This window comes from Chaetodon auriga, chromosome 20 (genome assembly GCF_051107435.1).
Source record: "Chaetodon auriga isolate fChaAug3 chromosome 20, fChaAug3.hap1, whole genome shotgun sequence".
Lineage (NCBI taxonomy): Eukaryota > Metazoa > Chordata > Actinopteri > Chaetodontiformes > Chaetodontidae > Chaetodon > Chaetodon auriga.
This window is the reverse complement of record NC_135093.1, coordinates 3137501-3154159: the sequence shown is the minus strand read 5'-3', so window position 1 is coordinate 3154159 and position 16659 is coordinate 3137501. Positions and strand designations below refer to the sequence as shown.

At 45.3% G+C, this 16659-nt stretch overlaps 1 protein-coding gene across 1 annotated transcript in view; it reads right to left on the bottom strand.

Moving 5' to 3' along the window:
• myo1d (myosin 1D) overlaps window positions 1–16659 on the bottom strand; it is an 82895-nt gene that overhangs the window by 31648 nt on the left and 34588 nt on the right. Inside the window, exons 12-16 of the mRNA XM_076759829.1 lie at window positions 15262–15332; window positions 13140–13214; window positions 12497–12629; window positions 11821–11987; window positions 8264–8471 (exon numbers count right to left, since the gene is read on the bottom strand). Coding sequence (XP_076615944.1) covers window positions 8264–8471; window positions 11821–11987; window positions 12497–12629; window positions 13140–13214; window positions 15262–15332 — 654 coding nt within the window. The remainder of the gene's footprint in view (window positions 1–8263; window positions 8472–11820; window positions 11988–12496; window positions 12630–13139; window positions 13215–15261; window positions 15333–16659) is intronic.

Below are 16659 nucleotides of genomic sequence, written 5' to 3'. Positions count from 1 at the left end.
CACATGCGTCCATCCTTGGGCTGTGTGATTTGGCTGATTTGAACGCCTCCTCCCTCCAAATTCGATCACTTCTAAAGACAAACTGAAGGATGAAGTGCTCCTTTATGGGTGGAGAACATTCACACACCTCTGCACCTGAATAAAACCCATCTGACTGGCTGACACGTGCATTAATCTTACATCTGAAAGCAGCTGTTTGTCCTAGCTCGTCATGCATGTCTCAACATTACATATTCTCTGTGATTCCCTCATTTTCATGCCAAACAAACAACATCTATTGATAAAAATAGCTCCTCTCATGCTGCTCAAGTCTCAGATGAGGTGCTTCTATGGCAAAATGGCTGTTGACGACCTTTTCCTGCGTTTCCTGCATGCTGCACTGTTTCTAATACATAATGGATGAGAGCAAGAAAAGAGGAGCGACTACATATTCATCACTAATCGACCCCTGAGATGACTCTCCCGCATGCTTGGGGTGACGGCGCTGGGAGGAATGAATGGGTTTTTGCAGCCTGCCCTGACTTGGCTGCCTCTGTGGACGAGGTTAAAAGTTGCTTTCATTCATATTCAGAGTGTTGCGGTAAATTAGGCAGAGTTTCAGGAGCAGCCTTTGGGTCAAACACTGCTGTCAAAGTGGCCATGGTGTAAATGCTGGACTATGAGTGCAGTCAAATTGAGCCTTTTAAGGTCAGTAAATAAAAGTTCTGTGCGAATACACCAAAATATATTTTGTTTATGGCCCTTTTTTCAAGGTTTGAGCTCCATTTTACACTCACATCACTAGTTTATGTGATTCTTAATTCATTTTTTATGATGTGCAGCTTTTTCATTATAATCGCCGCCAGGATTTTGCTCAAAGTTATAAAAATAATTTCCTGTTTACGCCAAAACTGATAACCTGCACGGCGCTCTGTCACGCAGACGGAGCAGCCGCGTGGCATGCCTCCACTAAAAAGTCATTTGTGTGGAGAGAAATCTGATTTTCAATGCGCTGGGCAGACGTTTGATATGATGCATCGTGGCCTCATGAGGACGACCACGATGCTCGCTGGTGCTACAGGACGACGTGACTGAAGGTGGAATTATGGAATTAGGATCACTTTAATTACACCACCGACACAGGAACAGTGTTTCTATTCTGTCATTCACTGAGCAGAAATGTGAAGGTCGGCCTCGGCTCACTGTTGAATACGAGACTATTTTGGTGCGCTCAGCAGCTGAAGTCAGTGCATTTTTCTCCTTCTTTCACTGACTGTGGTAGAAAGCAGCGGCTCAGGGCTGCAGACGACTCTAAAGATTTGCTAAATGTCTGCTGAGAATGTAGCATTAGCGTTAGCATTAGCATAGTGTTACAGATTGTTATGATGGTTCTAGCATCATGGAAATGCATCTGCTGAGACAAACCCAAGTCTGTGACACTCACAACTAAAACAGCAGTTAGCATCAGCAGTATTGATACTTCAAGCATCGATCAGCCCATCAATACCTGACAAACTGTTACAGCTCTGTACAGGTGCATGTGTGTTGGTGCATGGTGTTTACATTTTGACAATCATATCAATATCAATATTGTTTTATTGTTCATCTGCTTCATATTCCTTTAAAAAAACAATTATTTTTACACTTATTATTAGTGCATTAAAATATTAGCTGTGTACCATTAGATAATTTACCTGAAAGTTTTTACTCAATATTTAGTGTAACATTAAAATATTCACTCAATATATTTTTAATTGTCTTCACCTTTTCTATGATTCATCTGCCCCCCCCCACCTCAATCTAATCTTCTAATTTGCATTTCACAACTTGTCTTCATTTGTGTTTTTGCTGTGTTTATCAATCATTGATGTACTTGTATCACATGGTTAAGACTTAGCTGCCGTTTTATTGGTTGCTACACGGGCTGTGCCACATCATTAACTTTCATGATGTTTTATGATTTTTGACATCATACATGCTACACCGAGAAACAAAGCAAAAAGCGGCCAAATCAGATCTTCAGTGAGAGCTCAGTGAAGATGTTGCCTGCATAATATCCACATGGTGCTGAGGCCTGTGCCAGATCCACAACTGTGTTTATCTGCGCTACGAATCACTAATTAAGTTGTAAACTGGTGGAGCTGGAGGTGAGAGGCAGGAGAAAGAAAACACCATGAAGCAACAACGAATCAGAGACAGACATAAACTGTCTGCACGGCCTCCGGAGCCTCATTAAGGTGTGTGACAGGTGGAAAGTGGCGAGAGCTCAGAGTTATGATGGGACCAACGCGCCGCCCATACAAACACCATAAACACATTTTCTGCCTCTCAAACAGTGAAGCCGAGCGGCCGTGGTGACGCTGGTGAGCTGATGAAGATGACACTCGGGGGAATGTGGATAAATCAGGCCAATAAAAAGGCCCCGACGGTCTGCCCCCTCACTCTCCCGGCCAATAAAGCCATCTGATCATTCTTTTAGAGACTCTGCCATCATGGAGCCGGCCCTCGCCGCGCTCCAGGCCGGGATTTACGAGCTCATCAAAGCCAGATTGGGGATCTTTCGTTGCAACAAAGCGGGACAGATTGCTGGTTTTATTTGGGGGGCTGGCCGGTTTGAAATGCACACTGGGTAAAAGCTCTCACAAATCACTTGTGCCAGGGCGGCTGGTGAGAGCGGGAAGGCTTTGGTCGAGATGTTGAGCAGAGCAGAACACAGACGGGATCCATCACTGGCTACTGAACGTCTGCTACTGCGGCCGCAGCTCTAATAAACTGCAGTGTTTGCAGATGAAAAGCCCCTCACCTCGTCACCTCGAGGGGGAAAAACGTGACCAAATTCCGACATGGAAAGACAGATAGGCCGGTCTGCGCCACCGTCACACTTGACTGCCGCCCACTGCTGAAAGGCCGAGTTTCCACATCCTCTGGGGATATCGAGCTGGTTTTCCAGCGACACGCTCGATGCACACGGTGGGCGGAGGGCGGCGGAATCAGGAGCGTGACACAATTTAGTGAGGCTGCAACGTGCTCCGACCACGGGCTGTCACAGGGAGGCATCGGGCCCGGGCACAGGCCGGCACCCATTATCATAAATCAATAAAGTGTGAGCGGCACACACCCACCAGTAACACTAACAGCACTTTACCAGCACTCATTCCTTCAATCAAGACTCCCAGTATCATACCATTCCAGCATTTCAGCTGTGGGCTAATGTGCAGCACAGTGATGTGAAACTGATCTGGAACAATGCGGTCTAATTAGAAGGGCCAGTATTGAAGATTAAATTGAACGGCTCTGGACGGCCCATCCATCAATTAGATGGGACCGGACAAAACAGATTGGGGGAATATTGCAGACGCTCAGCAGGAAAAACTTCAAGTAGCACACGCTATTGAAAAGAGTTTGAAGGACACGCAATAAAATCGACTTATTGAAGCTTCGTGTCCACGTAAAGGAATGAAAGAAGAGGATGAGGGATGATGCTTCTGCACAGGATGTCATCATTACTTCTACATAAGACTGTATTTTATTAACACAGATGGACTTTTCTTAATCACTGTGAATCTTCAGTATGCACAGATTAAAGCTGAAACATTGGATTAATTGATCAGTCGATCAACAGAACATTAAAGGAGCTCTGAGGAGTTTTCTTCTTTCCTTCTGGTTTCTCATCACACTGCTCTGTGTGTCCATGAATCCAATGCATTTCCATCCTCATAAGCCCCTTTTTAATCTAATTTTTGTTATTATCAAACAGATTTTATTCTTTGTCTTATTTCACACCATGTTTTTATGTTCAATCCATGTTTTTTATGTGAAGCACGCTGAGCTGCAGTTCTTGTATGAACGGTGCTATAAAATGAAGTTCATTATCATGATTGTATCAGCTGCAGCCGTGAGCTGACTGTCAATGTGTTTTTTGCCATTCATTCATTTCATTCTTTAAAACATTATTTTCTAATATTTTGTGTGGCTTTCTATTATCATCTCTACATATTTAAGTGAGGTTTGGTCCATCCTGAAGCCACCAGGTCGCCTGCATCTCTTCTGTTATTCTGAAAACTTAAATTGTTAAAAAATAAGATTTTATGTTCGGCTTTGCAGACTGACGAGTGGAGGCAAAATCTGAAAAAGAACAACAAGTAAACGCTGGCTGTGAGCCACACAGTGTCAGTTACCATGGAGAGAGGCCCATAGTCAAGGTCTTTTCAGAGTTTTCATACTTGCCAAAGGGTTTATGTGCTGTGGGATATTTTTAGGCTGCAGCTTTGAAAGAAAGCACAAATTCAGTTGATGCTGTGGCTTTCATTTTGTTCTGAAATTTTCCTTTGAAAATTGATTACATGACGAAGGACCTCTGGAAGCACAGTACGCTGGAGGTTTGCAGAATAATGGTAAGGACGTTTTATAGCATAAGAAAAAAGAGCTGGAGTCACCGAATCAGCGGGAACAATAAAGCAGAGGAAAGAAATGCCAGTTTTCACATCACAGCCTGCAGAGAACAGAGGAAACACGCTTCCTCTCCCCTAAATCCAGCTGTATAACTTGAACAAAGACGTTAAACCGTCCACCTTTGATCCGCCACAGCGCTCTCATCCGCTGAAGCCTTCGTAGAGGTGATATCTCCGGATGATAACTCAGACACTTTGCAGGTTCAGAGGGGATCACGGGATTAGAGAGCGTGTTTCTGCCGAGGTCTAGCAGGAGGCAGATCAGCTCTGGCCAGTTGAGCAGAGAGGAGGAGTGCTGGCCTCGCACTTAGCAGCCTGCTGGTCACCAGAGGGCCGTCCACAGACGACCCCCTTTTCCAGACTCTCCAGAAACAAGCTTTTATTTGTTACCGCACAATCTATCGCCTCGAGACGCGACTTATCCATCGGGAAACGGCGCAAAGTAAAAAAACACGGCTCTTCACCCTTAAATGTTTTCATTTAGCTCCTGCTCAGACAAACCCCTCCGTGGCCGCGCTGTGAAAGCTGACTACCCGAGACATAACACTTGCCACGTCTGATAAACCCACGGCCGCACGGAGACTATGTGAAGCTTTGGAAAGCAATTAAGGCGCCGGCTCAGGATACACGAGGGGGGAGTCTCTCCTCTCGTCATCGTCGCTGCTCTGACAAGCGCCGACAGTTAATGTGATGTGGATGGCTGAGCTTGAATTTATGAAATATTCATTTTCACGTGGAGAGAAGGTGGGGGAGGCCCATGTTTAATTTATAACATCTGTATTTATGTCGGATTGTGAGCCTTTTTCTTCCAGCGGTAATGATTAGATGGCTCTGTCCGACGGAGAGATTTCAGTGTTGTCGATGTGGGATCGCGCACAGGAGGATGTGGAGCAATCACTGGGAATTCACCCAGGCCTGATTGCGATGAATTTTAGGTCGGGTGGATCGACCGGCTGCAGCGCCGCAAGAGTGGAAAGATGAGTAAGAGAGCATGAAGGGAGGAGTGAGGGATGGAGGGACCGGCAGGATTAAATGGAGCTGTGAAGGAGCCTCCTCCCCTCCTCCTGCCCCAGTCCTTTCCTCCAGCTACTCCCCCTCCTCAAAGGAGGAGAGGTCACGGTAATTTAAAGGGCTAAAATGAGAGTGCAGCTCCAGAAAAACACAATGTTCCCCCAATCTGGACAGGAAGTGGCACTACAGGAGGCCACTCGACCTGACTTTAGGAAGTGTGCACATTCACAGATTGTGTTATTTTGCTGTTTTATGGGGCAAGCTGAGTGGCATCATTATAAATCCATGAAGCAAACGGCGGGACGAGAAGTGTGTCTGAGCCTCAGTCATAGGCTGACAGTGCTGGCACTGTGGTCCCGGCTGGCATAAGGCAGTGTGGTGTGCCAGGTGCTGATAAGGGGATTGCTTGGCGCAGCAGATCCGACTCAGGCTGGGATGTTTGTTTGACTAACAGCATGGTAGATACAGGAGTCAATGGATGCTGCTGTCACATTGCTTTTTGATTGTGTGTGTGTCGGTGAGTGTGTGAGCGAGTGCGTGTGTGTGTGTGTGTGGAGGCCTTAACATTGACAGAGGGCACGTTTAAATAGGCCTGCTCCGACAATGTTTGTTTTGGTGGAAAAGCTGCGATTCCTCCGGGCTTTCCCCTCATTATCAAAGCCCGCTTATCCTCGGAGATACAAGATAGGATCCTCCTGAGGGAGAGGTGGAAGGAACACCCGTCTGGTCTGTCTGTGGGAAGAGCCGCGAAGGGTCACATGGATCAATGCAGGTCAACCAATCGATCCACCAATTTGGCTGGACGAGCCTTTCATGTCTGAGAGGCTGGAGACCCTTTAGAGGGGTAGACACATGGTGTGGAGGAATCCGCCCACATGGTTCTAATGTAATGACGGGCAGGGGAAGATATATAAGTGTCAATCACATGGTTCCCGGGCGTGATGATGACGAGGAGTGTGTTTCTACACATACACCAACACAGCGTTTCTGAGCTAGCTGTCAGTCACAGATGGCATTTTGAAGCATCCAGGCGATTCGCATGGTGCATCCTTGATTCTGCAGTGTCCAAACCAACCCCTCCATCTATCAAAGTGACAAAGTTTCGCTCTGCACGCTGGTCTGACAGCATGTCAGCGAACGCACCATAATCACACGGAGACACGGGCACTGACGCGTGATGGGCTAACCGTCGGCTGAGACCCACGAGCAGTGATCAATATTCACAGCAGATCATTTGAAACATGTCAAGATGAGGGGAAAACAGATGTGCTGCTCACAGAGAAGTAGGAATTCAATCTGACTTCAGCAGAGCGCCGTCAAACCAAACTGTCAATACGAGACAACGTGGCCACACCCAAACACGCACAAGGTTTACTATGGGCAAAAATAAGAAGTCGCTCGTCAAAACTATTTTCCCTGAATGATGAAACACATCTGAAATACCCTCACTTTTTGTATGAATGACGACAGGTGGCAGATTAAAGACTCTGCCTCTCTCGCCGCAGCAGATCGTGTCTCTCAGCCCGGCGTGGAGATCTGATTTTATGATCCGGGTGGAGAAACCTACCCTCAGGTTAACTGGTGCTAATTAGGTGTCGACTGACCACGGCTCTCTTAGCTGACACGGTATTCATGAGCAATCTATTCAACAAAAACACCTTTGAAATGTCGTTTCTTTGGGTCTATGTTGGACGTGCACCTCCTAAAGCTGGAAGACACAGGACCTGTAGAGCTCATATGCAGACTTCAATAGTTTTATCCTCATATTGTGCAGGCCTATTTGAGCTACTAGACCAAAAAATGGTGCATTAATCCAACGAATCAAATCACGCTTTGGAAAGCATGAGAGGAGCTGCAGTAAATGGTAAATACATACTTCAGACTTTAACATTTAGCTCTTGTTCCTACAGAACGTTGAATGTTCTTATTGTAATTCATCGTATAAAACTTTGAGCCAAACTTCTGTAATGAAAAAAATAATGGATTTCATCACACTTGGAGCTCAATAACGCCACCCGACCACATCATTTCAATGCATGAAAGCATTACGCAGTTAAAAACTCCCATTATATTTACAGTCCCTTGACAAACGGTAAACCACTGAGGTTAATTCCTGACCAGCAAACCAAAAACAGCAAACAGATTTAGCTTAATGATGATATAAGGACAAATGTGCTTTGTACTAATCAGATACGAAGAGCGTTCTAGTCAATTCCCAAAACCCTGAAAGATTTCAAATTATTATTCTCAGAACCGCTCACACATCTAACAACTTTACAAGAGCTGTGTGGGCGAAACTCAGACGTTCACCCTGAGAGAGAGAAGAGACCAACGCTGAAAATACAACATGAGATCAGCTCCAAAAATACCACCGCGCCTGGATAAAAATTTTAGTTTTTCTAGTCTCCGAGGTTATTCGTATGCAGAATGCGGGCTGGTGAATTTCAATGAGAACACTCGACTCGGGCCTTGAAACCAGAACACCCCTCATGGTCTTATTCAGAGGCCGTCAGCAGATAATAGCTGTTGATGACTGGCAATCAGAGGTATTGACAATAACAGATGTTTGCAAATAGGAACTCTTTCATTATCATCAAATACTGAAAGGATACTTGTCATTTGGTTCATTGCTTTAAATTCAAGGCAGAACCAGGGAGAGATAAAGACTATAGGGGGCTTCTCGAGAGCTTTCCTGCTTTATTCAGCAGCATGAATGTCATAAATGCTGGATTTCCGCATGGGGTCAGAGCAATAATGCATCAGTAATTTGCGGTTTCAAGCCACAGGGAGCTCATAATATATGACGAGGTGGTCGGACTCACCTTCTGGAGGAAGAGGACGATTCTCTGGACCATTTCAGCTCGCTGCTCCTCCAGGCTGAAGAGGGTGCGCGGCGTGCGGATGAAGACCTTGGTTTTCCCGTAGGCCACGTCATGGTCAAACCCACAGCCCTGCAGCAGCCTCTTCACTGCATCTTTGTCTGACGGCAGGTCATGGTTTGGCCACGTAAACTCTGAGATCATCTTGTATCTGCAGGAGAGACAACGTGGTCGTATCAGGAGGATGTGGATCACTGTTTACAGAGACACAGCGACCGTCTGCACACAGCTAACTTGTTAACACTCTTTCAATGTGTTTACCAGCTTAATAAACATATGATGAAGGACTTTGCTATCATCATGACCAAACACAAGACTTCCTAAAGGCACAACACTTCCTGAAGGCCAAATAAAGTGTTTTTAGACATGCTAGCAGAGTGAATTTAGGTACAGATGCTCATCTTTAGTGACACGTCGACGCAACTTTCAAATATCTGCAAAACTACTGAGCCTCCCCTCAAATGTACTCTGTGTTTAGTGCTAATTAGCAACGTTAGCATGCTAACTCTTAAACTAAGACGGTGAACACAGTAAACATTACACCTGCTAAACATCAGCATGTTAGCATTTAGCCCCATGCACCACTGTGACCAAATACAGCCTCACAGAGCTGCTAGCATGGCTATAGACCGGGGATCTGCGCTAATAGCTGACTAGCTGATTAGCTGCTACCTTCGCTAGCGGGCACCAGAAAAACTAATCGGTTAAACCGAAAAGGATCTTCAGGTCTGTCTCTGCAGGAAGATGTTTTGTTTCTGAATAATCTGTCTCCTGTGTGCTTGTTTAAAACGGCTTCCATTTCTTTTTTCCTTCCAGATCACATGACGTCTGTAGGAGGAAAGAAGTGTGCGCTGAAACGCTGCATAGTGCCGGACAGATCTTCTTAATTACTAAGGAAGCATGGGACTTTGCCCCTGGCACAGTGCCATGGAAACCACATCACTTAGTACATGAAAAGGGGATTAATTATTGTATCGTGCACCTGCAGCCCAACACAGGGGGCAAAGGGTCAAATTACGCTGGTGAGAGTCTTTTCAGCGCTCTAATTGGACTGAAATACAGAACCTTTAAAGCATGCTTTTAAGGCCTTATGGTCTTTATCTCAACCATTAACCGTATGTTTTTTAAGACCTGTGGACGCCTGTTACAAGGAGTCACGACACTGAGACCACATTCAATCACAGACTGATGAATTTAAGTATGCTTATTAAAAAAAATGTCACCAGAGCTGAGAAACAGCTTGTGCTGCTGTCGCATAACAAAATGCCTTCGTGTATCAGTCTGCGTTCCAACAAGTCGCGTGGGTTGTTTCAACGCTGAAAAAAACAAGAAGCTTTTAACACATCACAAACTACCAACACAGAAACAGATTATGAGGCTATTCTGAGACAGCAGGTCCAAAGATCCAAACATCCCGCCGCCCGTGAACAGACTGCATCCCTGTGTCGCTTCACGGCCTCGCCAGTGGGTCGGCCGTGATGTAATGCCGAGTCTTAGTGCGTCGGGGGGTTGGATGACTTGCTAGCATGTTACGCAAAAGACTCGTTACCTAATCCTCCGTCCACCATGATGGCTTCTATGAGGGCAGTGGGCAAATGTGACAGCTGGGGAATGAGGGCAAGGCCACAAGTTCAGTGTGTGTGTGTGTGTGTGTGATGGCTACAGGTGTCAATGAATAAAGACTGAAAAGCAGCCCGTCGGGCCACAGCGGGCGCAGCATGTGTGCCAGTGACGCTTTCTGGGTCTTGGTCCTCCACAGAGACACATGGAGTGACGTCTGAGACTTTAAGGGTCCACGTCTGTCCATCGCTAGCCTCCAAAGTCCAGCCCTGATCTGACTGACATCAGCTCAGTCTCCTCTGTCTCGTAGGAAGATCCTGCATGTGAGACTTCACATTGTCAGGATCAAAGATATTTAGTCTGTGAAATGTCACAAAAAGTGTGGAATGACAAGTTCTGGGAGCCCCAGGTGACGTCTTCAGATGTCTTCTTCAGCCCGACCGACCGTCCAAAACCAAAAAGATTCAATTCTTAAAAAATACAACACAGCGAATCTTCACACGTCAGAGGCTGTAACCAGAGAATATTTCCAATTTCTGCCTCATTAAACAGCTCAAACAGTTAAATCGAGTCTGAAATTGTTGTTGAATTATTTTCACTTTCAGCCCTGGAGACCAATTCAAGCAAATCACAGATCTATTATTTATCTATTATTTATTTATTTCAGTGCCAAAGCCAAGAAGCAACAAGAAGCTACAGCACAGAAAGAATTTTGGGGTAATTTTGAACTTAATTTAATGATTATATTACAGGTTTGCAGGTTTATTTACATAAAAGTAGTAAAACTACACTGAAGTACTGCATTACATTACTACAATAAAGTAAAATATTCTCAAATAAATGTACTTTAAGGAGCAAATTTGCTCACGTTTACTGTAATATTTGCTTATAACTTTTAAATAACTGAATAATACTGAAGGAATCTGATCAAAAACACTTGTTTACATGATAAAAAAATATTTATATTGGCCTGAATTACCATTTTTTTTAACCTTCTAAATATCACTGTTGGTATCAGCCTCAGAAATCCATTATCGGTTCTCTGCCTTCAAACAAATTAGCACTAATTGAGAAGTAAACAGACTTGTGATGTCAGGTGCTTGTGAATAAAACATGAGTTATCACCGCAGATCATCGACTAGTTTCACCACAACGTCTCTCCCTGGTGTTTATAATCCAGCCGGCTTTTAATCAAGGTCAGAGGAGAAAAATATTCTGCTCGCAGGAAACAAAAAGACACTAAATACGGTGAAAGCAGAAGATAATGACGACGTGTTGAAGGGTTGTTTTGTAACGGCTGCTGATTAGCTGTGAGGTTTGATTAGATTCAAGCTGATGAGGGTTACACAACACGTCTTCACAGCCCTCAGTCAGGACCTGTCACATAACATCCTTCATGGCTGCCCAGCGTGCAGCTTTAGGGGTTCATGTTTGTCCAGAACACCTAAATATAGAGTGTGTGAGGTGAGGAGGAGGAGGAGGAGGTTTTATTCAATCACTTCTTCCTCCCAGATTTTAAAGCTGGTCCCCACCAGCAAACATTTAACCTTCGCATTATGACCCTAATATGGTTTGGCACTACAGCGATTTATGAAATATGGCTTTAACTTGGGCTTTTTCTCAAAGGCTTAAATTTTCATTTCCTTATTTTTAGCCTATTTCTATTATTATTATCAATGTATTTGCAGTATTCAACTAAAGGAATCAAACAGTCTTTATAATGTAAGATGGTGCAGACAGAGTTGGTTAGCATTACTAAAAGTGTTATTTTTAGCCCTACCCTGCCCTAACCCTAACTACCCTGATGGTTTCTGTAGTTTTTTTGTACTTAAAAAATGATAAGTAAAAAAATCAAACCACATAACGCGAGCGAGAGATAACTCACTGAAACGTGGTTTATCACATGGCTGAGGCGTGGAGAATGATTACAAGTGATTTACCTCTGCAGGAAGCGAGGGTACGTCTGTCTGTAGGCGAAGCCGGCACGCCGCACTCTGACGTTCTCCAGCAGCCCGAGGTACTCCACCTGATGGCGGCAGCGCTCCTGCTCGAACAGCAGGGGAGACTTGACGTCGTTGGGCTTGATGCAGCGAACGTAGTACGGTTCCTGCATGGGGCAACAGGGGGCGACAGCGTGAGCAGCTGCTGAGCATGTGTGTATTCAACCTGCAGGACTGACCAATCATTCACTGCTATCATCCACACTGACGCCTGAGGGAGCACACGATGGAGGCAGGTACAGGTCAGTAACATTCAGGCTGTCTTTGTAGACTTCATGGACGTCATATATGAGTGATAACAAAGTCACTGTGTGCCACATCTTTATCTGATTTAACCCTCTGAACACCACAACGCGCCGGCAGGTTTGAAAAGCTTTTATTCTGACAAAAAACTGCCACCCTTTATCATAACTGTCAGGGCAGAAATGATCTTTGGATTGTCAACTTTCCAACAGTCCTTGAATGAATCATGCGCTGCAAAGAATTTCCTCAGGAAAAATAACCACATCTAACCTGAAAATATTAATATTTCATCGAGATCACCTTATTCTACGTCTCGTTTTGAGTTTGCACCAAAACACATCCTGTAGAAAACAAAATTCTGAAAGCCTTTAACCTTGGAGGCCAGGTTCTCCACCAACGAGATCATGGAGTTTTTGAAGAGCGTCGCGGCCGTCAGCGGTCGTTTGGTCACCTCAGTGATGCTCAGCTTGCCCTCAGGCCACATCCCCTTCAGGACCGGGTTGGAACTGGACAGATGAAAGAAGAGTCGTGTAAGTGGAGACAACAACACTTACATGACTGCTGGGAGAAGTGAAAATCAGAGCACAGATCAGTGATTTTGGCCTTCAAACAGCCGTGAAAGACGATAATGAGCAAGAGCTGCGTTTGAACGACTCCGACTCTGGATACAACTCCGACCCAAAAGGTGGTCCATTATGTCATAAGCACCCATGTTAAAACATTTCTGGCCGCTATCCAAACATCGTGCTTTTGAACCGTGTAAGGAGTATCATGAAATGCACATTAGACAGGTCAGGAATTACTAGACCTCACATTCATATTCAGCAGAGGAAAAACAGCAGAGGGCTGGAGAGGAGGCGGATGAGAGCGAGCTGAGAGGAGATTAGCTGAACTCGCCCTGCGCTGGCTTTTTCTGACGGGGTGTCATGTAATCAAAGTGCTGCGAGGAATACACTGAAGAGTGTGTGGAGGTGACTGAAGCGGTGTGTATTCCTCTGTGTGTGTGTGTGTGTCACCTGTTGTACAGCAGTCTCTTGAAATCCTGGAACAGAGTGTCTTTGTTCTTATCTATGAAACCCACCACTGAGTACCTGTGAAGAGAGGCAGGCAGGTAAATGCACGTGCACACAGCAACACACACACCTACACACTTATAATATGTTCCACTGGTTACTGTCCTTCACCGCTAAGGTCATGACTACATGATTATATCGACCTGTAACTGAATCTAACCATGAATCATCCACTTCAACAGAGGCCACAGAAGAGCCTGAGTTCTTTGAGACATGAGTTCAACACGGTGCTGGAGACTTTGAGATTCTCGTCCATGTGGACATGACAGCATGACGCAGCTGCTGCAGACTTGTTGGCTGCCACATCCCAACCCTGGCGAACTACTGGGTTCAGACCTGCTGACCCTGGAGTCCAGTGGAGGATCCCGAACTCATCGTGTTCATGGAAGCTGGAAACTTCTCCCACATGCTTCTTTCCCCAAACTCCTCAAGACCTGCTGTCCTCAAGCCGTCCACCAGATGCCCTTGCCAGTCCTGGTCAGCTGACATCCCCTACCAGCTACACACCTGCATGTTTACTTCATCAGTAGATCCCTGAACTCGTCCTGCCTGTCTGGACTGTCTGTGTTTGGGTTCTTCCACTGCTGCCTCACACTCACCTCTGTGACAGAAGCAGCTTGAGATGATTTGAGCTTTGGGACTCGGGAGCATTAATCCTGCTGGAAGCGGCCAATAGAAGATGGGCAGACCGTGGCCATAAAGGGATGCACAGCAACAATACTCCATTTATCTATATCTAACTCTATATCTGCTCTGTTGGTATTTCAGGGCCTAGAATATATTCCCAACACCATAAGACCAGCAGCTCCAGCCTGAACTGTGGGTGTGTAAGTTGTGGTTTAAGTATGTCTAAATACAGACTTGTATGTCAACATGCACTCTGAGTTAACGTGTGCGGTTAATGACAAACCTGCTATAAATAACAGAGCTGTTACACACCATGCTGTGAGATGGCATAAGTGCCTGGTCTAAGTGGTCCAATCAAGCCTGCCAGTCAGGCCCTGCTCCTCTGCCTGAGTCCTCCCCTGGGTGCCAGACACTTAGCCTCACAAATGGGCTCCACACGCTTCTCTGAGAGCACTTTTTGGGGGCTTAGCATGTGTGATTTATTCATTTGAATGATGTCCAAGTACTTTGGGGACTGTGGAAGTGGTGCTGTCATTCTGTGGGATGTCATTCAATGAAGAGGTAGTTTACATGTTGGGGGTGTGTGTGTCTGTGGCTGCTCCACGTTTAGCAACCGATGACCAATCACTCCTCATTCCCACTGATCCAAGGGTAATCCACTTCTTCATGCTGGGTTTTTTCATGTTTTAACGCGATGTTTCACCTCTGACCTCACCCAGCATCCCTTACAGCTGTGGTCAGACATGTGCTTGATGCACCTGTTGGGTTTGTTCTGTCCACAGCTAACAGCAGTGTCACGGTGTACTGAAGCACACCTGAAGCACATTCTTCATGTTAAGTGAGTCTTTAAGGCTTCTGAGCTGTGCGTGAAACCCTCGAGCAACTGTGCTTTCAGCTAAAAAGAAGAGACATTAATCCAAAGTCTCGGTGATTATGTTGGCTTTTTGTTTTTAACAGCTATTTTCTTTAATAAGGTTTAATACACGTGGATGAAAACATTACTTCTTTGAGCCTCTTCGAGCCTTGTTTTGTTACAGTTTTATTGCTGCACTGAAATGGAAATTCCCCAAATAGTGTTTGTTATATTTACATGAACTGATCAAAGACATTATATGAAGTAAAGGATCAAAGGGTTTTTATGCATCCCTGCGCAGAAAGCGACTGCGTGGTGGCGAATATTCAAAGGGCTGAACAGACAGAGGGACCTGGGTTACGAACAGAAGAAGAGGAGAATGTTGTTCCCACGTCCCCAAACAGCCATCAAGTCTGATTTAAGAACCCAAACTCCCATCTGCTCTTGAAGTGGCCAAAAGCACAAGACTGTGGTTTCAGTAGGCAGCTCTGCGGCATGAATATGTAAAAATGTACAAATGTGGGAAAAGAGCATGAATCATTGGTAAAAGCTTTTCCTGAATAAATAAAACTTTAAGATACTTACACCACGTCTCCTGCATAATGCCTGATCCGAAAGTCTCTGTCAAACTCCAAGCTCTTGTCAGTCGGCGAGAGCTGCAGAGACAGACAGAGAGACGATGGTCAGAGAGGACATTCAGCATTTATCTGAGGAAAGTACGCAAGTGCCAGTATTACTTCAACTACATGAGACATAAACAGAGCGTATACAAAACAAAATGTCACTTTTTCCACTTCTTCAACTGAATTTCAAAAATGTCTGCCTTGGCCCAGCGTCTTCTGGCTGCTCTTTGTAAATACTCTCCAAACATGGAAGTCACCATGTCATCGGTACTGGAGGTGCTGCAGCTTTGACGGATCTTCCAGCAAACAGCGAGCAGCGCAGAGAGTCTCCGAGCCGTCCAGACCAGGCCGTCGCGTCCTGATAACAGCCGATCCTCCTCAGAGCAGTAGATGAGAGCCATGTGCACATCATCATATTCTGCCATGGTTTGGTTTTATGAAAGCTGCGTTTCAGCCAGAGGAGATTCATATATTATTATATATTATATAAACGTCAAAGAAACGTGTGGTTTTCGGTTCCTCCTGCAGGTTCTGGACATGTTTTACTTCTGCTACGGTTCAGGAGGCGCTCACGCATCATTTGAGGATAAATGATAAAGGATAAATGTTACGATCATGCCTTTTGGGAAATGGCCCCCAGGTGCCACCTACTGCCTCGCTCCTGTTAGTGTTCTCGTGTGTGAGGTACTTTGCTAAACGAAGGTCATTTTAAAGAGGGAAACATATTTGTTTTAAAACGTTTCTGTGTTCTTGTGGACGAGGCTCCCTGAAGCTGCACATTCCCACATCTGGAAAATTTGTGTAAATTTTCCATCTCGGAGATTTCCGCTTCACTGATTTTCAAAGGAACTGTCCGGATTCTGAAGCAGCGCGTTAGTTTCGCTCTTTACACTTTAAACTAAATGCTGACAATTATTCACAAAACTGCTGGAGCTACTGCAACATCGGATGCAGTGATGCGGAAAACACCGGCGCTGTCAGGGAGGATGAAGTCTAAAAGAGAGGAGGAGGAGGAGGAGGAGGAGAGAGGAAGACAGGGAGGGCTGTGAAAGACACAGGCAAAAAGAGACGTGAGACAAGGACTGAGGAAGAGGAGGAGAGGTGAATGTAGCATGATGGGAAGAGACAAGGACAAAAAAGAAAAAAGGAGTGTGATACTGATGTCTGTATGTAGGCCAGTTAGCAGGAAGAAGCACAAATGGAAACGCAGAGAGGTCTGTCACAGCCTCGCAGCAACTTCTGATGATTCGGCTTCCTGTCACTGAAAGTATTCTGCTGACATCAGAGATTAGAGGAAGAGGAGTGCAGAGAGGTATTCTGCACTCTCATAACAACCCCAAGGAGAGAAGTGATTAGCATA